This window comes from Prionailurus bengalensis, chromosome C2 (assembly GCF_016509475.1).
Source record: "Prionailurus bengalensis isolate Pbe53 chromosome C2, Fcat_Pben_1.1_paternal_pri, whole genome shotgun sequence".
In the NCBI taxonomy this organism is placed as follows: domain Eukaryota; kingdom Metazoa; phylum Chordata; class Mammalia; order Carnivora; family Felidae; genus Prionailurus; species Prionailurus bengalensis.
Genome location: NC_057350.1, coordinates 108,528,663 through 108,552,678, shown reverse-complemented (window position 1 = coordinate 108,552,678; position 24,016 = coordinate 108,528,663). Strand labels below are relative to the sequence as shown.

Genomic DNA, 24,016 nt, shown 5'->3' with positions numbered 1-24,016 from the left:
TCTAAAATTTCTAAATTCACTTCCAAATTATTGGTAAAATAACTGTCAATATGCATATTAAAAATGTAGTCATTTGGATATAGGACTTCTGACTTTTTCAACAAAACTTGATTTACTTTATGGTCAGATTTTACTTTTTTCAGCTAGCCAAGTCTGGGGGGCCTCATTTTATTATTCAGTCCTCCTAGCCTAGATAAAATCTTCACTGTCTAAATTAAAGAAAACCTTTAATGTTTAACAGTTGGGTCTGATATACCATTATGTTAAAAGTTTTGACTTTGTTCTAGAGGACAGCTCACTTAAATGGTACCAGAAGCTTAAAGCAAATTTTAAGTACTATATATGTGCAAATAGGTTTCAACTTGAAGACTGGTTTAATGCTACAATATAACATTTAATATTACATTGTTGCACAACTCCCATTGGTTTTTTCCCAAATATAAAGGCAAAGACTTTTAGAATAGCTCTCAATGCAGGTAAGAACTGCATTTAAGAATCTTGAACTATAGGGGCACCTGGGTGGCGCAGTCGGTTGAGCGTCCGACTTCAGCCAGGTCACGATCTCGCGGTCCGGGAGTTCGAGCCCCGCGTCAGGCTCTGGGCTGATGGCTCGGAGCCTGGAGCCTGTTTCCGTATCTGTGTCTCCCTCTCTCTCTGCCCCTCCCCTGTTCATGCTGTGTCTCTCTCTGTCCCAAAAATGGATAAATGTTGAAAAAAAAAAAAAATTAAAAAAAAAAAAGAATCTTGAACTATATATATAGCTGATGGAGAAAAGGTTTTGTCAGAAAATCAGTACAGGCACTTTACTATTAAAATTTTTCTCTGTTTAATAATTTATTTAAATAAGATATTTGAAGCAGTTTAGAAAAACAAGATTTGTATTTTATTTCCTTGTAAAAATCTTTACACATGCAGACAAACCAGTGTTAAGAAAGTATTCACCATCATTTAAACAAATAACCACTTAAATAGAACAGTGTCTGCAATTTTTATCTGTATAAAAATAAGATACATTTTTACAGAACTCACCTCCAGTTCTTATAGCAATAAACAATACACAACTATAAGTACAATTGAACCTGACCATGGTTTTCAATTAGATACTGCTAGGGCATTTTAATGTGCAAAAAAAACAAAACAAAACAAAACAAAACAAAAACCCTAAAAACAACCAAAAAAACCCCCCAAACAAAAAAGAAACCCACAAAAACTTAAAAACAAAAAAAAAACAAAAACCCCCAAAACAAAAAAAAAAAAAACATAGTTTCTTTCCAAAAGAAAATGTCCTCAGTGTTTCTAGAGGCCTAGAGGGCTTTAAGAAATCAAATCCTAATCAATTTCCTTTTAATGTTTTGATTATGAGTCCATACATCACACTGTAGATAGGCAAAACCAGGAACTGATGCAGGCTCAAAGGAAGAAAGTCAGCGCCTGTGCCTGCCATGTCCCGAGCGACTGCCACCATGGTGCTTGCCTTTATGGGACCTCTCAAAGGAGCGAGATCTTTCACGCCTGTCCCTATGATGTCCCCTTTCATGCCTGTGTTTTTTGGCAGCATCTGAGTGATCCCGAGACTTGCTCTGAGATCGAGAACGAGATTTTTTCCTTTTATGACCATGTCTATTTGAACTTTTTAAATCCTCTCTTGTATGCTTGGCCTTAAGGTGAGGAGAACCATGATTATGATGTCGTCTTGGACTTTCACTGTGGCTGCGGGACCTGCTTCTTGATCTTGAGCTGTATGTTCCAGATCGGCTCCGCCTATTATTATAACTTAGACAATAAAAATTTGAGGTTTAGATTCAGTTTCTGCTGGGAACAGATTATTTTGGTGGTGCTTTTAACAGGTTCAAAAAACAATATTGACCTGTAGCAGTACAGGCCGGACAGAAAACTTTCACTAAATTTACCCACCTCTCACCAGCTCCCACTAGCCTGTATTACACAAATCTTAAATGTACCACATGTCTACATTTCAAAGAGAAAATTAGTAATTTTTACAAAGTGTCCTAGATAGCTATGCTTTTTATTGAGTTTCTCACACATGTTCAAAAGAGCCACTGAACAGACACAAGCAGCTAGCATTTTAATTACAAAGCCAGGGAAGATTCTTTGGCTCTGGTCAATTTGATTACTGGTTAATTAACAATTAATAAAATATTATTCTCGAATTAAACTTAAACAAAAAGACTGTTTTCACATTATAGACAGGATATTATAGCCTTCCATAGCACTTTGTGGCCAGCCCCTACACTTCAAAAAATGGGCAAAACCAGAACAGAACGTTCTTAAGTTACACTACCACAAAACGAAAAAGCCACATATAGGCAGGGCAAATTTCCAAACTCACTTCTCATAATTTAGCTCATGTTAAAAAGACTAAATCTAGCCTAACTGTGAAAACATCCAACTATGTTCAATTTTCTTAAAACTCAGGAACGTTACTCCAAATAAGACTGCCTTCTCTATGAGAATATTTACTTACTGTCTTCTTGGAGTATGTGATCTAGAACGTGATCGTGTTCTTGACCTTGATCGACTTGCACTCCTGCTGTTTCTACTTCTCTTGCTGTCTTTTCTTACACTTAAAAAACAAAACAAAAAAAACCCCACACCATTATTTCAGATACATGTTCAGTGTGTTAGAAATTAAACACATAAAAGAGTCCTTAGACTAGTTTTCTAACTCAAATATACTCTCACCCATTATAAGGGCTTTTGGAAGCCTGTTGTCTGTCCTCAGGTTCTTTCTTGACTGTCTTCACATTAACAGAGATTGGGGACTTCTCTTCAGCTTTCACTTCTCTTGGTGATGCTTAAAAACAACACAAAGACATGTTATCTATTGGATTTAATAGAGGGCCAAAAAGTTGTTTCTAAGTGAAACTCAAGAGCACCATGCTTTCAAGTATTTGTCTATCATAAGAGAAAACGGTAACAGCTTCTTGCTTGCTAACATCATTGTTTCTATGCCACTGTTATATGCTAAGCTTTCTAATAACTGCACATCTTCAGTGCCCAAATCATTTCAATTCTGAATATATCTTACATGGTTTAGAGGCTGGGGAAAATCCACCAAGGGTTGAAAGGGCTGGAGTTCCATCGGGATTTAATCCCTTTGCTTTTAATTTGGCTTCTTGTAAGGCTACTTTTCTTTTCTCTACTTCTTTTTCCAACAATTCATAGTTTGGCTGGTGGAAGAAAATGAAGTTAGTAGTTCTCCCTTATACTAGTTTAGACTCTTAACACTTAAAAAGTATTAACACAAACAGAAACAGCTACCTTTTTTCTGGTATAAAGCCTAAGCGTTTCTATGCAAATTTCCTGGATTTCCTCTTCTGTAGTACCAAAAAGAAGAAACCAATGGGGACGAGTTGGTAATGGAATCTAAACCATAAAAACAGAATGGTTTAGGACAAATTTCAGGTTTTATTAGAACTGCTAACTCTTGTGATGTATCCTGTAGCAGACTACAGGCTATATATACCTACCTGAAGAGCTCTAGCTGCAAGGTAGATGCAAGCACATGCTATAGTCTCTGGTTGGAACCGAACAAATACATTGGTTCGAAGACTGTCATTCATATAATTCCTGAAAAATATTTCAACCATAAGCTTTGTACATAAACAAACCAGTCCTTCCGAGGCTTACATAAAATTGGAGACTCAATCTACTTTATTCTTTTTTCTTCTCTTACTTATATTCATATCCTCATATTCTAGCATACAACAACTCTTAACTCAAAAATCAGTAAGAGATAAGAATTTAACACTGGAACCATTCTTCAGCTTTCCTAGATGTGACTAAAGTCCTTTAAAATAATTCCATATCATCCCAAATAGTACTTCTTTACATAGAAAAGCTTTCTTTACATAGAAAAGCATAGTGCTTTTTCTATGAAAAGCAATGCTTTGAAAGTCAATTTTCACATATCTAATTTCAGAAATGATAAACCACTCCAACAGTACTTCAAGCCATTAATTATTGACCATCTCTCCTTTATCCACAATGAAAAGCAGTGTCAACCAAGTTCTTTCAAAAACTCAAAATACTGTAACAGGGGTAAAAAGGCATTTTCAGTAAGCACTCACCAAATTGTATTAAGAAAACTAAGCTACTTCAGAAAATCTAGGTAGGGAAGTGAAGAGCAGTAAATATACAGAATAGCCTTGTTTACATACCTTTTTTGTGACTAAGTACAAACAAAAGCAATAAACTACTTCAGTTAATAAAGTGCTGGACTTTTTTATTAGTGAACCCTCCCCACAATATCCCTAAAGTATTAAAGAAATTTCACAAATTGTTTAAAAGGTTAAACTATTTTAAAAGGTTAGACTATTTCTTAAAAATCCTTATCCATGAAAACTGCTTAAATGTTCTATAGAGCATATTAAAAATGTCATGCATTTTATAAAAGCAATTAGACTTATCTAATATTACTGATATTTACTGAGTCCTAAAGAAGCATGGCAGTCATTAAGTCCAGAACATGAAAATTACTTAAGTCCTGCACATCATCAACAGTCTTGAGAAAGTAGTTGTAGCTGGACCAAATTCCTTGTTTCACCTTAAAATAAACTAGCCCTCCAAGTCAAACATCTTCATGTCAAAAGTCCAAGTTCTACAGTACTTATGGCAATATTAACATCTCTTTTAAAAATTTAATTCTTTTAGTATTGCCTCAACAGTCCAGCAACTATAATTCATCCAGAATGGGAATGGTGCCCATTTTAAGCTGCAAGTTGTACTTTCCCCTTCGGTAGACACCATGCTATACATACTAAAAATAGAAATCTAAGTCAAACTCCTAACAAAAAAAAATCATTTAATTCATAATGGCTGGACAACAAATCTATCAAAAATGAACTATTCATTTTGATAGTTACAGGTATACATTATATACACAGGCATGTTGAATAGTTACTTCTAGAAGCAAATATACAAATCCTTTTGACACCCCGACAGAACTAGAAGATGCTGCCAGATGGATATGGACCACTTCAGTGAATCTCGGATGAGAGCTTGCACTGGATTGGCTGGAGAGCAGGGCAGCCAATCAGGCCATCCTGAGGTCATGGGCTGAAGTGCAGAGGGCAGAGTTCTATGACTTACCATCATGGACTACCCTTTAATTAAAGAGTAGAAAAAAGAACAAAGTTAAATTGAGTTCTCCATTGAAAGCAATTAGTCAAGCCAAGAAAACAGGAAGCAGAAATAAGCATTATTTACCTTTTGGTTAAAAAACAAAAAAAACAAAAAGCACCAAAACAAACTCCTCTCATTATTTTGGAAAGGGAAAATGAAACTTACTTTATTTCTGCTTCTGTTTTCCTGGCTAGGAAAGAAATGTAAAAAAGCAACTTACCAGGCAGTTTGAACCAGGGTTTGATTACGTTCACATTCTAAGACTTGTAAATACATAACAATGATCTGAAGGACAAGGGAAAAAAACTCAATTTAGCAAATCAGTGGTTCTTTCAGAATACAGAGTTCAATGAATATAAGTAATTGAAATGTTAGGTGCAAGTTTTATCTCTTCTACAACTGCATAGATAATACAGACCAACCTATAACACATAGGCAGTCGGTGTGGGTTATTTATGCCACTAGATTCCATAAAAATTAGAAGTATGATCCAAAATTGCACAGGAAAAATGAGCGAAATCAATTAAAAAAAATACCTAATTTCTCCATGAACACTTTACTATGTGACAGGCACTGTGGTATGAGGTTATTTCACTTAATTTCCCAGGGTACAATTCTACATGTCCAAAAATCCTACAGACTGTATGTTTTTAATGCTACACAATGCATATGATATTATGTAACACAGTGGATATTACAATTAAGTAATCAAACAGTATTTCTACAGTGAAGCTTATTACACTAAAGTGTGATAAATAAAAACTACATTATCAACAGTTTCACTACAGTTCAGGTCAAATCTTCCTGGACCTTTATCATCAATCATTCTAATTTTACAATCTTGAAGATGTAGCATCCGAGGAACAGGGATATTTGCCAAAGTCCAAGAGCTAATGGCAAAGACAAACTTCTCTCACAGATAGTCCTATCCCCAGAGCACCCATATGGTAACCAATGGGCTATTATGATGATCATATGTAAGCTCAGAGATACTGGAGAAATAAATATTCAGACAGCGAGCAGCCACTATGCTTTGAACATTTTACTGTGTGACAGCATTCCAGGTACTTTTGCACATGTATATTATTTCCTCTTTGGAATAAGGTTATTTCACAATCTGTTTTCTGGCTAGGGAAACTGGGTTAACCACAGAGGCAAAAACAACTTATCTATGCCCACACGATGAAGGGTGGAGATCTGAACCCAAGTCTTTTTGACTCCTACTTTCTGATAAATTTCAATAACCTGAAGGATGCTTTTTAAAAACCAAGGTTAACTCTCAAAAATAACCATGATATAAATTCACGTAAGATGCAGTTTTAGAAAGACCCTAATACTTACGAATGTAATCTCTGCACTCTACAACTCACCTTATGGGGATGCTTGACATGAACACAAAATCCCAACTCCTTTAGCACCCTTCTCTCTGCCTTGATAACTTGATTTTTGGTGTTAATGTAGTTCTGATCAAGGATCAGGGGGCTTGGAGTCCTATAGTTTGTAAGAAATAAAATCAAAACTGTTTTGCACATCCAAAAAATTGTATTTGTGGCATCTCCATTTTCCCTTCCAACCAACTATTGGCAACAGAAACCAGCTTTTTAAACTCCTGCAAACAAGTTAAAGCATTAATCTTGTGCTGTCCAAGTTATGCTAATTAAACATACACTTTCTAAACTAGGTTTCTATAGGAACTAACTCAACCCTGTAGTGAAAAATTCATTCTAATACTTACATGTATCCTTTGTTGTTTTTTTCATGATTATCTTTTAGGTGTATATGTATACATAGAGTTAAATGGTTGATTTATCATCACAAACCTCATTAGTCTCCACAGATTTTTTCCAGTGACAAAACTAATGTGTTATTGAAAATATTTACTATAAAGACTTCATAAGATTATAATGATTTAATTCATTTTCTAAACTATCAACTCTTGACTAATTTATGGCCAAAGTATAAAACGGGGAAAAAAATGGTAGGTAGCTAATTCAGATTCCCCTAAATGGACAATTTGCCTAAATAAATTTATTCTAAGAATCCGTCTCTGTTAAAGAAAATCTGAAAACTAAAATTTCAGCTCAATTACATAAATAAAAGATTCAAAACTAGAAGCGATCAATAAAAAACAGGCTTAAATTTGGTCTGAGTTGTAGTTACCAGGCAATACTCTTTAGAATGCAATTTAAAAGAGAAGGGAAGACCATGATGAGGGAATCAGAACACTCAAGGTCTCTGTGCCAGAGTAAATTTTGATAGCTTCAAAGGTTATAATGCAGAAAGCTATGTATCAGTGGTTCAATGCTTAGGAAATAGCATTTTCAATTAAAAGACTATCTGATTTAAGTCTTAAATTCGAAACTGGTTTCTTACGGAGAACTTGTGGACTTTCATTTCCCATTGTCCTTCGTTTTGACGTTTTTAGAGCCAATAAGAAATACATTTTCATTAAGACGTGATTATATGGTGTATATATAGGGAGAGAACATTTAAAAATGTTTCCCCATACTGAATTCATTTCAGCCAAAAGATTCAAAGTTTTTGCTCTGGCAGAACACATCTGGTTTTAAAAAAAGGTCATTCTGAATATTACCACTCACAACTCATTTTATCATGTACGCCAAATCCAGAAATATGTAAGATTGTATTTTAAATACATCCACTTGAATATTAGAAAACAATCTGAAATGAGCTACACTGACTACCCTGCAGTGACATATTATCTAAACATCTTTTCATTTTCCTTCCTTCGTCCCATCTAAAATTACAGCAACAAGATTGCTTATTAGACTATTTCAAATTATTTGATAGTGTATGATTTTTATCAAAATACACTAAACAAAAAAGTTGGCAAATCTGACAAGATGGAAACTAGCTTACTTAAATTAACAATGCTGAAAATGGCCTTCACTCCGTTCGATTCCTATTATAGCTATGAGAAGTGTGAGGAATGAGGCCACCAACTGGACAGGGGACAGCCTTCTAATATAAAAATACAACAATGAATCTACTTTATCAGGACAATAGGCTACAAGTTAAATACTCTTTGGGGAAAAAATTAACTTCAGAGCAATCAAAGTACACATGAAAATATAACCCCAAAATCTTAAGGTTTGTAATTTTTCAGGTTTTATCATTATTACAAGAAGTTTGGAAAAAAGTCAACTCCACACCTCCGACTCTCATAACCAGTTATCTGATGGCTCTCCTTCAACAGGTATCAGGACGTAGAATATCCCCAGTTTTATAGTGGCCTGCCACTAACTCTTTACTCCCTGCAATTCAGACTGTAAACTGCACCATTAAAATCCTAAAAATAAATTTATGAAAGTAGTTTTGTCTCATTTCCCCCTATTTTATGTTGATCAAACTAATCTATACCTCTTACTAAGCTTGCTTTAACAGCTGCCTTCAAATTGTGTTATAACTCACTTTTCCTGCAATTAACCAACTACACACTTGTCTCAATAATGGCTGTTATCTGATCCCCAAATCAGGCTTATTCATTAATTGAATTAAATGAATTAATGCATTAAATGAATTGTTACTTTCCATCTATTCTGCCACAATCTTTACTTTCCTTTTTATGTATGTCAAAGTCCCAACACCAAAACCAATTAAGGAAACCAAACCCATTATTTAGTGTAATTCAACTATATACTCAAATTCTTGCTTAGGCCTTCTACTAGTGGTTTTGGAAGGTAACTTTGTAGATATATAATCTGACACTTTCATTTTGTTAAAAACTGGTTTTAAATCAAGAAAGGCTCAATGAGCATGTAATTTACAACTACCGTAAAAGGATTATTTTGTATCAGAATTTGTATCAGAAATAGAAAAATGTTTCCATAAGTCAGCAATAAGAAAAGATTAAAGGAAACTGTCTAAGCAGGTGGTTTCCTTACTTACAGTAACAATTTATCAATTAGTACTGTCTATGGCAGCAAGCACATAAAGTTGAATTGAAGCTTGCTAGAATTTCTTCATCTTCAATTAAGTAAACTTTCCTTTCCAGTAAGTTTCAGGAGGTGACATTCTAAATCTCTTAAAAAAAAAAATTACCTATTCAGAGAAAAAATAATTTTCATCATCAACAAACTAAACTCTACCTCCCCTGCTTTTTTATCAGAGTTTTAAAATTAAATTTACATGAAAAGAACAATTTTTAAATTTTAGTCTTAACAGGAAATCTTGGGCTTTGGTCACTGGAAGTTTATTTCGTCTCTTAGAATAACAATTTTTCCTTTAGCATGATTTAGTTGAAATACGACTTAACAAAAAAAAAAGAAAAAAATTCAAACAGGATATCCAAACATGGTTAGTCTCACTTGTGTGGTACAAGAACCTAGAAAATTTGGACTTAGTTCTTCGAGAGACTACACTAAAATGAGATTTCGTTTATGAGGAGCCAGATTGTTGTTCAATATACAGAAAGTTGTAACGCCTACTCCAAGGGAATATTCCTCCTCTAGCAGTGTTTAAGCCAACTGAAGGCCACTACCTTTACAACCACCGAAATAAACTGAGGGAGGTTGGACTAAATGACAAGACCACTTAAGACTTCCAGTTCTTGTCTATGATCTATATACCTGCTGAAAATACCACACCATATTCACCAATGAATGGTTGCATCAGTCTGAATATTTGTCTTTAGGCAAGCATTCAGGTATACATGTGTGCTCCTTAAAATTACAGAAAATGCTTAATTGTCTGGAAATATGCTGCATCTCAAAAACAAATTAAAATCGGAAACTAATGAAATGAAAAAGCAATTTTCTCTTTCAATTCAGCCATTTATTCTGACCTTAGAAGGCAATTATGAAACTACATAAAAATTGAAGGGGGGAGGGAGAAATAATCCAGGACAGGGCTTGGGCATTGATACTTTCTAAAAGCTCCTCTGGTGATTCTAATGTGTAACCAGGACTGAAAAACAATGACCTAAAGGCTACAAAAATGATGTGTCCTCTGTCATTACCAAGATCAGACTACAACTTAAAGCTATGCATAAACCAGATTAAAACAGCATCATTAAACTGATATACTATTTATCTAACTAAAATGGAATACCAACAATAGTTTCTAATGGCACTACTCTAGATAAAAACACACCAAGCTATAGTTTCTAATAACTTGGACAGCAAAGACAAAAGCTTATAACAAGAAACAGGAGTTTTTCTAAATGGTTCACCAGTGGCCAACCTGTTAGTCCCCGATTCCAGTGACCTATTCTCAGAGCACTGGCTTCTCCTTGGGGATTTTCGATACTTCACTCACTGTTGCCATGACGACAGCTTCATCTCTATGTACCACTCCACATCACCCAGGCTTTGGTAAATGTAGCTGGTCGCTGTATAGTCGGTTGCAAGGGAAAAAAGAGTTGAAGTTAATAACATATACAAGTTACGTGTCTGAGTAAACTTGTAATATGCATAGAAACACTTTTACATCCTGCTTTAAAAAAAAGGCTTCCATGCAATTAACAACTCCTTTTAAATTTCATGCTATAATCAGACTTGTAAGACTGAGACAAAGTCAATTTCTCTGTAATAATGACCAAAAACACACCATTACATCAGGCGCAACAGTCAAGTGAGATGTTTTAAATTCCAAAGTTTGTATAGTTAAGACGACCTACTCTGACCTCAAGGAAGAATACTCTAAGTCTCATAGAAAAAGTTCAAAGTAGATAGTCATTGTTAAGTTACAATACAACAGTTGGCTCAATGGTTCAAAGAATACAGACCGAAAACTCCTTTAGGCAAACACTGAATCCTCGGATTAAAAGCCTTTTAATTACTGTCAATTTGTTTTAAACACCCTGAAGAGTCCACTGAATATCTAAAAACAAATTTTAGCTCAGACCACACTAAATACCAATTTGAAATCTTCCCAATTTCCAGGGATTCCTCACCAAGAAGCTAAAGGATAGTTTAAAATAAAATATTAGTCTGTCCCTGGACGTGGTTAGGGTAAATGAGAAAAGATGGAAGAAAAAAGAACATAAGAAAACTGAAAAAATGCTGTGGAAACTATCTGGGTAGCAATGGCTCAGACTTTCTAACTAAAGGTTACTTTACTATGTCTCTGCATAGTTCCATTACTGACAACTTATAGATTCAGCCAATAAAGCCCACACATGTAGGATACTAATTTGGCACTGACACCCAACCCCAACAACTTAAAATCCTTTTGAAACTAACTTCCTTTCAAACTCAGTACAAGTTTATCTAACATCACCACAATTTCTTAAGAAGTGAACACAGAACTAATCTATGCCAAGTGTATCCTTCTGCAGGATGTACTAGAAGTCACCTCTAGATGCAGGAAGCCTGCAACTAAAACTTTTTGCACTGCCTCTCATGAACCCATAGGTCCACACAAAGTGTTGTCACGTAGCCACAAAATCTCCAAGACACTATTTGGTTTCTATTTTCTTCTTACAAGATCAAATAAAAACGGTCCTTATCTAAATGTAACCCAATAGTTATTTCTCTACCCCACTCACTGATACTGTATCTGACCAAAACAAAATACCTGTGTAATCCCTTTGACTTCAAACTTCAACCTTTATCCTGCAGTCCTTTCAGATCCGGTATTATGCGATATATCGTAGTTCAATGTTGAGAAGTATTCTAACAAAAGCCAACCTCAATTGATAAAGAATTAACTGGGACTTCGCGTAGAAAAACATGATCTACACAAAACTTTGCCACAATATTAACTTGAACTGCAGTGTTTAACACTTCCAACCTTCAGTCTTCCAAGAGGGGAGGGAGGAAAATAACTTACAGAATACACTCACACTTGAGCCAAACGTATTCCCTTTCTTGTTTAATCTTAAACCACAGGACTGGCTTCACAGCACTGTTAGGATTGTCCATAAATGCAACTGCCTCTACAAACTTTAGATAGCTGGTTAATTGTGTTTTTTTTTTAAATTGAGTATTAGTTAGCTCCTATGTGAATTTTAACACCTAAATTAAAGCCGGTTTTCCTTTGCATCAGTTTTGAGAAGAAAGAATGTTTTGAGTTGATGATTGGTGCACAATGCAGTAGCAGCAAGAAACACTGTGTTCAATAATGCCAATCTTACCTTTTTCCTCTTAACTGGCGTAGGTGGTGAAATACATTAATCACATCTCTTATTCTTCTAGGTGCTTCTTCAATTTTTGATGCAAGATTAATACAAGCCATGGCAACAATCTGAAAGAACCCATAATCCAATAAAAAAATTGTTAGACTACAACACTATCAAATAGGAAAGCCTCTTTCAAAGTCTAAACAACTTATTCTGATGGGAGAATTTCAGGACACAACTGGGACTTTTGGTGAAATAGAGTACGACACACATTTCTACTCCCCATAGGCATACCAGATACGCTGCTACTATGCTTTTTTTTAATGCTGAACTAATCTTAATTGAATTTGATTGAAAATTGTGATTTTTGATGACAGCACATGGGCTCAAGAGAAGCTTTATAGTTTTAAAACACATTCCAAAAGTCTACTTCTCGTGGGTGAGAACTAGGTACAAAGGCCTAAACTAACCACTCCCTTTTTAGAAAAGCTGGGTGGAGACACTACCCCCTCCTCCTCGTTTCCGGATGAAGAAATCCCTTTTCACCCGCCCCCGCAGCGCTTACCTCGAAACTGTGTTTGACGAAAGACTTGGAGTAGAAAAAACGATGAAACAACACCTGCCCCGTTGCCATCGCCACCTGCAGACAAGAGAGAAGAACGGAAGCGCAGGGGTCAGGCGGGCCCGCACCAGGCGCCGCCGCCATTTTGTGCCGCCGCTCTCTCCCCCTCCCCCTCCCGCCGCGAACTGTTCGCTGCCGGGTCCTCCTTTCGCCTCGGCGCCCTCCCACCCTCGACACGCCCGGGATCCGGCTGGGACCTGTGGCTGGAGAGCCCGAGGAGGCATCCCCAACCTGCCGAGACACACTGGTACCGGGATGCAGCGGAAGGGACAGCGGGGAGAAGCGCGCTGGGCCGGCCCGGGGCCGAAGCACTGACCTGCGGCAACCGGAGGAGAATGCCGGCGGCTTGGATGAGCTCGCAGCCCAGGATGCGCAAGTCGGTCTCGCTGGGCAGGTCGAGCCCGTCCTGCATAGACGGGGTAGGGGAGAGCCGCTCCTCCGGAATCAGCGAGTGGTCGATGGTGAGCGAAACTTCCGAGTACAGGCGGTCGCCGATCAGGATCCCTCCCGTCGTAGTCGTCGTCGTGGTCGTCGTGCCGGAGCTAGAGCCGCCCGCACTCGGGGCGGCCGACGAGGCGGCGGCGGCAGCGGTCGCGGTCGGGTGAGGCCCGGACGCCATAGTCTCAGCGAGCTGCACGCACGCCCAACGCAGCCGGAACCCGGAGCGAGACTAACCAGCGTCCTCGGCGCGACGGATATTCCCGTGACCGCCTGATTCTGGGCCGCTTCACGCAGCGTGCGCTTCCGCCCTGACGTCACCACGCCCGGCTGGTGCGCGCCAACTAGTCCCTTCAGGCCTCGCCTAGGCCTGCGCCGCCCGCGAGCAGAGGACGGAGTGAGAAGTGCCGCCTTTGTCACCTGATGACCTCTCTCCTGGGGCCACGGAGTGGTCCAGGAGGTCGTCTGTTTAGCTAAAAACAGGTCTCAGTCTCCGCGTTTTTAATATTATTAGCCACGAGAATAATAAGGAAGCTTTAGCCCCAAGTTGGAGTTGGTAGAATTTTGCTATAATCTCTGCGCGATTTCGGTAATTTGTCAAGGACCTGCGTCTCTCTGCTTCTGTCTCGCCCTCCTAACTTTTAGCATTTGCGCGGCGCAGAGTCAGCGTGTACAAGAGGAGTTTAGGGCCGACCTTTGCCCTCATTGGCGGGTAGGAGCGGTTACTGTGATGTGGTGTGCAGACTAATTTGTGATTTAAAGTGATCCGCGAGGAATGTGGAGAGGACTGCCGTACAGTATTTTTAGAAAACATTAATGTGAACTACATTGGTTCCCCGAAAAAGCTCTACGATGAGCATGTAATTCCCCCTGGTATTCAAGTAAGACTAAGGCTTCGTAACGACAAGGAGAGCGGCTGCTTTCGCCTGTTAGCTTCTGAAACTCTGGCCTGAGCCAGTGACAGGGCCCCCGTAATCTGGAAAATCCCTAGTTTCCAAAAATAGGGCGAGAACTTTACAGAGATAATTTGATTATGTCCAGGGGTCAATGTATCCATGTTGGTTACTACAGTTAGGCAGAATAGAAGAAATAAATCTCATTTGTGTTTCTTTCTTCTGGGATTTTAGCTAGCGATTCCTGAAATTTCCTCATGTTTGAAGTAAAAACAGTGATACTGATAGGAACAGGTAGAGTCTGGAGTTGGGAGTAAATGAGTAGATCTTGGTTTATTCCAACTATCTTTTTATCCCACACTTGAACCTCTGATACGTTAGGCTAGAGATGAGAAATCCCATTATCTTTCTATTCATAGCTTGGGTCTGTTAAATTGTGACAAGTGCATTGAAACTTGGATCTTTAGAACAAAGGAAGTTTGAATACATTTCAGTATTTGTCAGTGGTGTCATTAAAGCAAAACATTCAGAAACCTCATCTTTAAAAAAGCATTACATCAATTTTATTTGGTAAATCCTTATATGAATAGTTCTGAACCCTGGCTGTGAATTAGAATCTTCTGAGTTTTGAAAACATATTGATGCTTGAGCCTTACCTTCAGCCTTGCCAACCTTATAGAGGTTGATGTAATTAATTTAGGGTGGGCTCAGCCAGTGTGTGGATTTTGCCTATCCTCCAATGTTCAGCCAGGGCTAAGAAATACTACTCCAATGGAGTGTATGTAATTCAGGTTCTGGCTAAAGCACTTAAACTCTCTGATTTTAACTTTTTTTTTTTTTTTTTTTTTTTTTTTTTAGTGTTTATTTTTGAGAGAGAGATAGCTGGAGAGGAGCAGATAAAAAGGGGACAATCCAGAGTGGGTTCCATGCTGACAGCAGCAAGCCTGATATGGGGCTTGAACTCACGAATCATGTGACTTGAGCCAAAGTCAGAAGCTTAACTGAAGAGCCACCCAGGCACCCCTCCTTGACCTTTCTGACTAGTCTGCTTCCAGGGAAACTTCCCTAGCCAATATTCAGAAGTCATTTAAAAATAATATTAATAAACTTTGAAATCTTTAAAAACTATTTAATGGTACACTATTTTTCTGGTTCTGATAACCTACTATGGTTATGTAAGATAGTGTTTTAGAAGTTTGGATCAATGATACATGGAACTCTGCTATTTTTGCAACTTTTTGTGAGTTTTCAATTATTTCAAACTAAAAAAAAAGGCTAATTGGTAACATGATTCATTGAAACATAAAGTTTCAGTGAAATCACCACCTGTATTTATAATGACCTGAGAGTAATATAATTTATTTTTAAGATATTTCTTAATGGAAATTTATTCCTCTTTAGAGGGTCTTCCACCATACCTCTTCAATATGCTGCCAATAAACTGACTTGTTGATGTCTTGATATATTTTATAATATGTTTTTACTCTCTAGATCCATGATTTTTAAAAACTTACAAGCGTAGGAGGGAGTTATGGGAGGAGATGGGGTTCCTTTTCTATTCCTGATATCTTATCCCAGTAGACCTCTCTGCTCCCCACCTCCTTCCTGTGTCTGACATTCATTTCCAGAAGAGCAGAAACACCCAGATCATTCCACACTTGGGCCTATTTCCCACTTCCTCGGACTGTACCCCCAAATTATGTCCAATAGAGAGGAGTATTTTCACTGTTCATCCCTTTAGCATCAAAAAAGGTGGTAGAGGAGGTGGGCCAACATTTTATTTGCTTAGCATTAATTCATCAAACTGATGTTATTTTTAATTTTAACTTTTTTTTTAAATCCATGACTAATCCATAGGATGGAAAGCAATAGGTCTAGTGGTTCTGCTCCACAAGGTTGTCTAAGGATAGGGATTAAAAAAAATTATGATTATCCTTTTCAGGGTCAAATTCTAGATAAATCATAGTTTAGAAAATTGTTATGTTATTTCTAAATTATTTTGAAGAAAGTTTGTTTTTCCATATACCTACTTCCAAAACATAAACATTAAAATGTAGAAAGACTAAGACCTATTCAGAGTTATAAAGGTTCTAGACCTGGGACTAGTAAAGCATATGTTTTAATTGTATGAAAGCATTAGTAGAAGTGCATTGAGGCAAGTGAGAGAGTTCCATTAGGAAGGTACATGATTGAGTTTTTTGTCACGCAAAAGAAAAATGGAATGGTGTATCTGTAATTTTGTATATTCTTTCAACAAACAGAGGTCCTGCTAGTAGACCTGGAGTTCACCATGTGTAAAAGAAAATCCATGATAAAGTTGCAGTTTTTATTGTTTTAAGCCTTGCAGCCTTCGTATGATGGCTCAAGAGACCAGTGCAATTATGAGTGGCCTTCCTATAACTATTGAAGAATCATATTCTTGATGCTTTGATCAGTTCTCATTCCATTAAACACTGTAGCCTTTCTGGGGAACATGTTTTTCATATTATTTAACAGGTTCTTTAATCCTAAAATCATAATTGATAAAATTTATTAATTTCTTCAGCAATCAGTTATTCACCAGTAGACCACCAGAGTTTAATAACACTGTAATTAGGGCTAAGGGCAAATGAAGTGTAAGTCCCCATCAGAAGAAGCTACACTCTTAATAAAGGGAATGATACACACAAAGCTAAATGTTAAGGTGACCAGTAAGTGCAAGAGCAGGCAGAGAAAGGATAAGTCATTATGGTAAATGTGACCAGGAGAAGTTATAACCTTAAGAAGTTCCTAAGCAAGTTTCTGTTTATAGAAGAGATCATAGAATATTTGATTTTACACATGAACTATTCATGTGGCTTCATGACTTTTTAGTCTTGTGGTTATGTGACAATACATTCTGATCTGGTTGCTCTCATCATTAGTTCTGAAATTGATTTATATGTAATTAAGGCTTAGGCATATACTGCTTGGTAAATCTCATAACAGCACTGGGCATTCTGCTGCTAGCTCTGCTGAGAACTACTTCTGAGATTTTAAGCAACCAGTTTACTCAAGAGGGACTCCAGCTGGAGCCCTTGCAGGTCTAAACTTCGGTGATTCTGGTCATCCAAACATCTTGAACCTCAGACTCCTCTTTGGTTCTTATTTCTTCTTTATTTTAGTCACCTAGTCCTGTTGTTACTTCTTTCAAGGAAGGAAATTGTTCTTGAATCTTCCTGTTCTGTCTATCCTATCATATCTACTGGTATCTCATGCATGGACCATTATAGTAGCTGTCTAAATGTTCTTCTTCATTCTCACCCATTCCTCATTCAACTGGGGAAATCTCTAATCTTTGAAATATCAGTTTCCTCACCTCACTTCCTCAAATAAAAACTTTGGAAATAAAAGATAGAGATCAAACACCTTTTGGAAGTTGAAGCTTTGTACAGTATAAACTTGCTTTGTCAATGATTCCTTATCAAATTACCAGCTTGCCTAATTCCCTTCCTTTCTCAAGCTCACAACATTCTAACTCTTCCTCTCTGTTAATCAAATCTTTCCAATTTTTTTGAGATCTAGATGAATTTCTACCTCTTGCCAGAAGCCTTCCCCACCTGTTCTAGCTTTCATTACCTTTTCCCTTTGTTTAGGTTCCCTCCTGGCATTTATGACCTTCACTATATGTTTTGACACTTGATTTTATACTGTTATGCATTGTTACTTGATCACCTCATGAGTGTGTGTCTTGACTTTAAAAATAGGACCATATTTGCATTTATTTTGCATTGTGCACAGAACTTGGCAGACACTGTGCCTATGGTAGATACTTAATCAGGACTTGTGGAACTGAATTGACATTTGTTTCCTCGTGCTTGGCCTAGGAAGCCTGGTTTTGCCTTTTCCTTTCCGTCCAAACAGCCAGTTCCATCCTCAGGTATCTGTCCTACCACTGTAGCCATCTCCCTAATGGAGAACTACTGTACTCCCAAATAGAGGTCCCCATTTGCCCTGTTCGCTTTGCAGCACTCAGCCGTGTTTCCACTTCTGCTCTATTCTGTGTCCTTCTTATAGTGGGCTGCTTAAGTAGCCCACAAGTTCTGTTCTATATAGGCATGAGCTACAGAACAGAATGCCTGTTGGCATTGTTATAACCAGAGTTGTGGTGCGAGGATGGGAGCTCACAGAAGGTAATACAGTGGAGTAGTTTGGTGTTTGATGTAGACAGAGGCTCAGTTTTTGGAGGTATGTCCAGAAATTGGTCATGTGTGACCAAGAGTTAAGGACAGTGCCAGTTAGATAAACTGAACTGTAGAGCCAACAAAACCATAGGTTTGCTTTTGGAGCTAGACTAATGTTAATAGTCCGATGTCTTTTTCACACAAGGAAACTAAGGTCCAAGGAGGAGGCTGCAAATGTAGCTACTCATTAGTATTTGCTAATTGCAAATAATTCAGTGCAGCCTATCCTTGGATGGATTCATTCTTTATGGTATTTAATGTCAGAAATTGGCCAGCTAGTGTTGGTTTCAGTTACCTATTCAAGAATAATAAGAGCTTGTTGGTATGACCTCCAGACAGACTACATCAAGGAAGTATGACCCTGCCAACACCTGGAATTTGGCCCAGGGAAACTAATTTAGGACTTCTGACCTACAGAACTGTAAGATAAAAATTTTTGTTGCTTTAAGCCCTAGGTTTGTTGTAATTCTTCATAGCAGTTTTAGAAAACCAGCGTACTAAGAGTAGCTATTTGCTGATATTTAAGAAATGTTTCTCAAACCTTAAGATGCTCCACCTGGGTGGAGCCTACAATCCCCAATTCTAAAAATGACTCCTGAGTGATGCTGAAACTGCTAGTCCAAGGGCTATACTGAGCAGCAAGGCTTTGAGGCACATTAGATGATTTTGTCTTTTATTACTTCCAGTATGAGGAAGTAGACCCAGTGGTTAAGAGTACCGGAGGCTCTGGAGTTAACATACTGGGGGGAAAATTCTGTCACTTAATAGTTACACAACTTTTGGCAAACTACTTAATTTGCTTAAATTATTTAGGCAATTATTTAAGTTCAGTTTTCTCACCAATAAAACGATACTAATAACACCTACCCCAGATTACTGTTTGTTAGGTGAAAGGGTTATACATGAGTTCATTTCCCAGTCCTTGGAAATGCAAATTATTTACCTGATGTTGGCCAAAGGGTAATGCCTATAATCCTGGTCCCAGGGACTTTTGGGTTGCCAGGTGTGAACATTTTGTATTCATTCATTCATTCATTTTTCACTTTTATTTATTTTTTTATTTTTTTCAACGTTTTTTATTTATTTTTGGGACAGAGAGAGACAGAGCATGAACGGGGGAGGGGCAGAGAGAGAGGGAGACGCAGAATCAGAAACAGGCTCCAGGCTCCGAGCCATCAGCCCAGAGCCTGACGCGGGGCTCGAACTCACGGACCGCGAGATCGTGACCTGGCTGAAGTCGGACGCTTAACCGACTGTGCCACCCAGGCGCCCCCATTTTTCACTTTTAAACTCTTATTTGTTGACAACTAAGTACTAGACTTTATTCTAGGCATTGGGGATATGGTGATAAATAAGACAGATTCTGCCTTCAAGGAGTTTGTAGATGATACACAGATATACAAGTGTGATAATTTTGGCTAATTCTTTTTTTTTAATAAAATGATCTTTGAGATATATTATTAAGTGAATATTATTATTGAAAAGTGAACATGTATATGGCACAATATGTGTAGTGTGATCCTTTTTATATGAAGTTAACTATACATATATATGATGAATTACTAGTGAAATGAAATTTTAAGATGTTGAAAATGCAAATCTGAATAGTTTGTTATTAGATTTAATAGATGTAAAATTACTTTGTCAAATTTCCATAACAATTTCTAGACACTGAATTTCTAGATTTATCTCATTGATTACTCATAATAAATAGTTCAGAGTTTGGTGTCAGCCCATGGGCCATTCTTTGAGTGATATTATTGTTTTCATTTTTTAAAATACTATAACATTTCTTGTATAATTGCAATTGTTTTGAAAAAAAATCCTAATTTGGTCTGATAACAGACACAGTAGAGAAGCGGTTCTGAGGATGGGGTAATTTTATGGACAAGCAAACAAAGAAGGTGGCAAAAAGGAGGTGATATGTGATCTGGATTTTAAAGGCTACATAGGCATTTGTCAGAAGGATAAGTGTGGAAGAGTATTTCATTTTCTTTAATTTTTTTTAATGTTTATTCTTGAGAGAGACAGAGCACAAGCAGGGGAGGGGCAGAAAGAGAGGGAGACACAGAATCTGAAGCAGGCTCCAGGCTCTGAGCTGTCAGCACAGAGCCTGACGCAGGGCTCAAACTCACTAACTGCAAGATCATGACCTGAGCCAAAGTTGAATGCTTAACCACCCAGGCACCCTGGAAGAGTATTTTAAACAGAGGGAAAATGGGAGCCATGGCAGGGAGGTGTGAAATTGCTCGTTGTGTTGAGAAAGATAGTGGACATCTGTTGTTTTAGCCTGCTCAGCATCTAGTCACCCTTCTTCCATTTCCCTTAGGGACCCACAACTTCTCCATTCCCAGCGTAGGTGGTTTGGGTAGGGCTGACCTCTTCCCTAGCTCACAAATCAATCAGCATTTCTCACCCCACTGCCCTTCCAGTGATTGGTTCAGGACATCAATTATGTCAAGAACTTTTGCTGTAACCCTGGCCAGTGGAGGGGAAAGAAGTGCTTGTTCCTTCTGGGGCTGTTGAGAAGGGAGATGTAAGCCCAGACTGACAGAGTACCCGTTTAACACTGGACAAATGAACCAGTTTGAGAATGGAGACTGCAGAGAAAAAGAGCAGAGACCAGAGATAGAAACTCAATCCAAAGACTTTATGCCCTCACATGTAGCCATACCCTATCTTCTACCCCTGAGATTTTCAGTTACATGAACAAATAACTTCTTTTTTATTCATTTAATCTTAACTGAAAGACCTACACAAGGAATATTTTGGTGTGCTAGAATATTGTGTGTGTGTGTGTACACACTAGGGACTAAGGCTGCAAGGGTGGGCAGGGGCTAGAAGAGTTTAGGAACAGGCCCTCATTTACGGAGACTCCCAGGAGCTCTGGAGGGTCTAAAGCAATGTTAAAAAGGAGTCACTAGTGCTAAGCCTACATCACCAAACCAAAGCAAAACTAACATCTAACTTCACTGCAGTTTCAGTCTCCTCCAGGAATGTAATCTTAACTCATTGATCTGGAATTTCTTGGTTGGCAGTAGTGAGGTAATTTAGCTAATAGGCCCTCTTTTATCTCCCAAAGGAAGGTGACCTTGACTGAAATAATCCTTTCTTTTTTTTTTTTTTCTTCATTTGTGACTTCCTTATCCCATCCCTTCTCTGCCTTTAAAACCTTTCCTTTTCTGTAGCTCTTTGGAGTTCCTTTCTATTTGCTAGATGGAATACTGCCCAATTTATACATCATTCAATAAAGCCATTTAGATATTTAAAACACAGTTGAATTTTTTTTACTCTGTTGAATTTTTATTTAACAGCGGTGATTACCTCAAGAAAATGAAGAGCTATAACTCAGAAACTAATATTAAGAACATTTACTTCCTCAGGTTTTTCTAGCAGTTTCATTTTTATTCTCTTTCTTTCCCTCTGGTTGGGGCTAGGCAATTAAACATAGAAAGGACCTAGCAAGTCCCTGAAAATGACATTTTAAAGTGTTTTCCTATGAAGAAGTGAGAGTTGTTATTTTATTTTGAACAATGAAGTAGCAGACTCCATTTACTTGTGTTTTCTAATAAGCAGTCAGTATAAGCAGACTTTCACTGTAGAAACTTTTAGGAATATTAAGAATCTTCTTTTCTGAAGCACCCTACTCACTGAATTCATTTTCTCAGCAGGAACAAGAAGTAACACTTCAGCCATTTTGGACATTATAACAAAAATAAATGAGCTTCACATCAACTTCCCTACATATATTTGTCCTGTCTCTTTAGTCTATAACAATTCCCTAGGCTTTTTTCTTTTATATTTTTCATGATTGCAAGTTAGTGGTTTTACAGCATGTCCCTTAATTTGGATTTGTCTGATTGTGATTAGATTGTGATTAGATTCAGGGTGAACATCTTCCCACAAACACTCCATAGATGATGTTGTATCTCCAAGTTTAAGAGCAAGGGTCTTATGATATCTAGTTATTGTCCAATTTTTATTTAATTTTGATGGTTTAGTTAAGGTGGCGTCCACCAGATTTATCCATTATACCTTTACACCTTTTAATAACCTGTGGGATGATTCTTTGGCAATAAATAACACTCTCAATATCTTTTGTACATTGTTTCAAAGAAGAAAAATGGCCCAGTTGAAACCTTACAGAGTTGGAAAGGATTATTTCAACAAATTTCTAGTTACTACCCACTAAACTATGTCATCCTAGGTGCTACGACCACACAGTAGTGAGACTGACCAGAGTAAAACAAAGCGCAAAATACCACAGGAGAATTTGGGAGAATGACAGAGACCACATTAAAAGTGAGGAAGAGGAAGTTCAGAGATAGGCAATGACTTGACCGAGATTTTACTATCAAATGTCAGAAGTGAGATTAGAACTTTGGTTTTTCTGATATCCAATCCAGCGTTCTTTTCGTGACAGCATAAGAAGACTGTATTGTAAAGCTGGTTTTCCAGGACAGGTGTAACATTTGTTCTTACAGTGAAAACAGTTCATGACACCTTACTATGTAACTAAAAGAACAAGCTTTCTCCAGGCCCACCACAATGTGTTTTAGAGAAAATGTTATTTAGATTGATTTAAATTATGTACATTGTGACATTTAACTCCATTGGACACCTAGTCTAGTTTTAGCTCCGAGAAATGCTTCCTCATACTGACAGTGACAAACACACTTGCAGATCTGATGTTGCTCATCTGCCACACCTTAAATCTACTACGGAACAAGATTTTTCTATTCACAAGTCAGGAAACAATTCAAAGGTATTTAAATCCTACATCCTGAGAGCGCTTACAGTTGACACATAATTGCTTTATGAGTGCATACATCTCACTGGAATCTCAAAAACGACCCACTTACTCCTTAAGGTGGGAAGTGCGGATCGGTACATATAGTCTGGATTGCTAAATGCTTTGCCTTTACATTTAAGAATCTCTAGTGTATACTTTTCAGAATAGAAACATAAGAGAAATAGTCTTATACATACATTCGTTCAAGTATGTATTATACATTCGTGCAGGACTATCGGCTTCAAATTTAAAAGCTGGTTCTGGAGATGAACTGTTTTAGGCATTGGTTTGGTGAGTCATGAGATTCTTTTGGGCTCAGTTTTGGATCTATAGACCCTGAAGGCCACAATATCATTTGACCTTTGTTCGTGCTTCTCAATACCGAACTTTGTAACATTCTGCGTGCTTTGGGATAAATGAATTTAATTAAACAGTTAAATATTACATTTACAATTTTTTACATATGACTCTGGAGAGAACTCCCTCCGCCAACTGCTAAAGAGCCCGCCTTCCCGATTCTGGAGGACAGGCAGGTTTCCCAAAGGGCTCTACCGTGGGGGTTAGTGACTGAAGTGGGCTGGTCAATCGGAAAGTCCTTTTCCCCTTGCTACGAGCTCGAGCTCGGAGAAAGCTCAGCACCCACAGGGCGTCAGACAAACAACCCACCACCCCAGGCTCTCAGGCCCCGCTGAGCCTCACGGTCCGTCCAGGGACAATCGAGCCCAGCTCTGCCGCTGAACCCATGCAAGGCCTGGCTGGGCTGACGTAGGCTCCAGGCGAGAAATTATTTCACAACTGTCAAGAGGAAAGCGCTAGGCCACTCCGTCATTTCTAGGAAGGCCG

The 24,016-nt window shown here is 37.9% G+C and overlaps 1 protein-coding gene across 2 annotated transcripts; it reads right to left on the bottom strand.

Moving 5' to 3' along the window:
• Window positions 1–860: 860 nt before the first annotated feature.
• On the bottom strand, window positions 861–13,924 carry CCNL1 (cyclin L1). 2 transcript variants are annotated; one of them, XM_043595045.1, is made up of 11 exons: window positions 13,165–13,909; window positions 12,792–12,866; window positions 12,242–12,351; window positions 6,516–6,636; window positions 5,366–5,430; window positions 3,492–3,591; window positions 3,283–3,387; window positions 3,050–3,191; window positions 2,704–2,815; window positions 2,486–2,584; window positions 861–1,773 (listed from the first exon to the last, which is right to left on the bottom strand). In XM_043595045.1, the coding sequence occupies exons 1-11, from the start codon at window positions 13,465–13,467 to the stop codon at window positions 1,425–1,427; spliced, it is 1,581 nt and encodes a 526-aa protein (XP_043450980.1). In that variant the 5' UTR covers window positions 13,468–13,909; the 3' UTR covers window positions 861–1,424. The 2 variants fall into 2 exon arrangements, with proteins under 2 accessions (XP_043450980.1, XP_043450982.1); XM_043595047.1 differs by lacking the exons at window positions 861–1,773; window positions 2,486–2,584; window positions 2,704–2,815; window positions 3,050–3,191; window positions 3,283–3,387 and adding an exon at window positions 5,113–5,126 and having other exon boundaries at window positions 13,165–13,924.
• Between the last annotated feature and the right edge of the window lie 10,092 nt (window positions 13,925–24,016).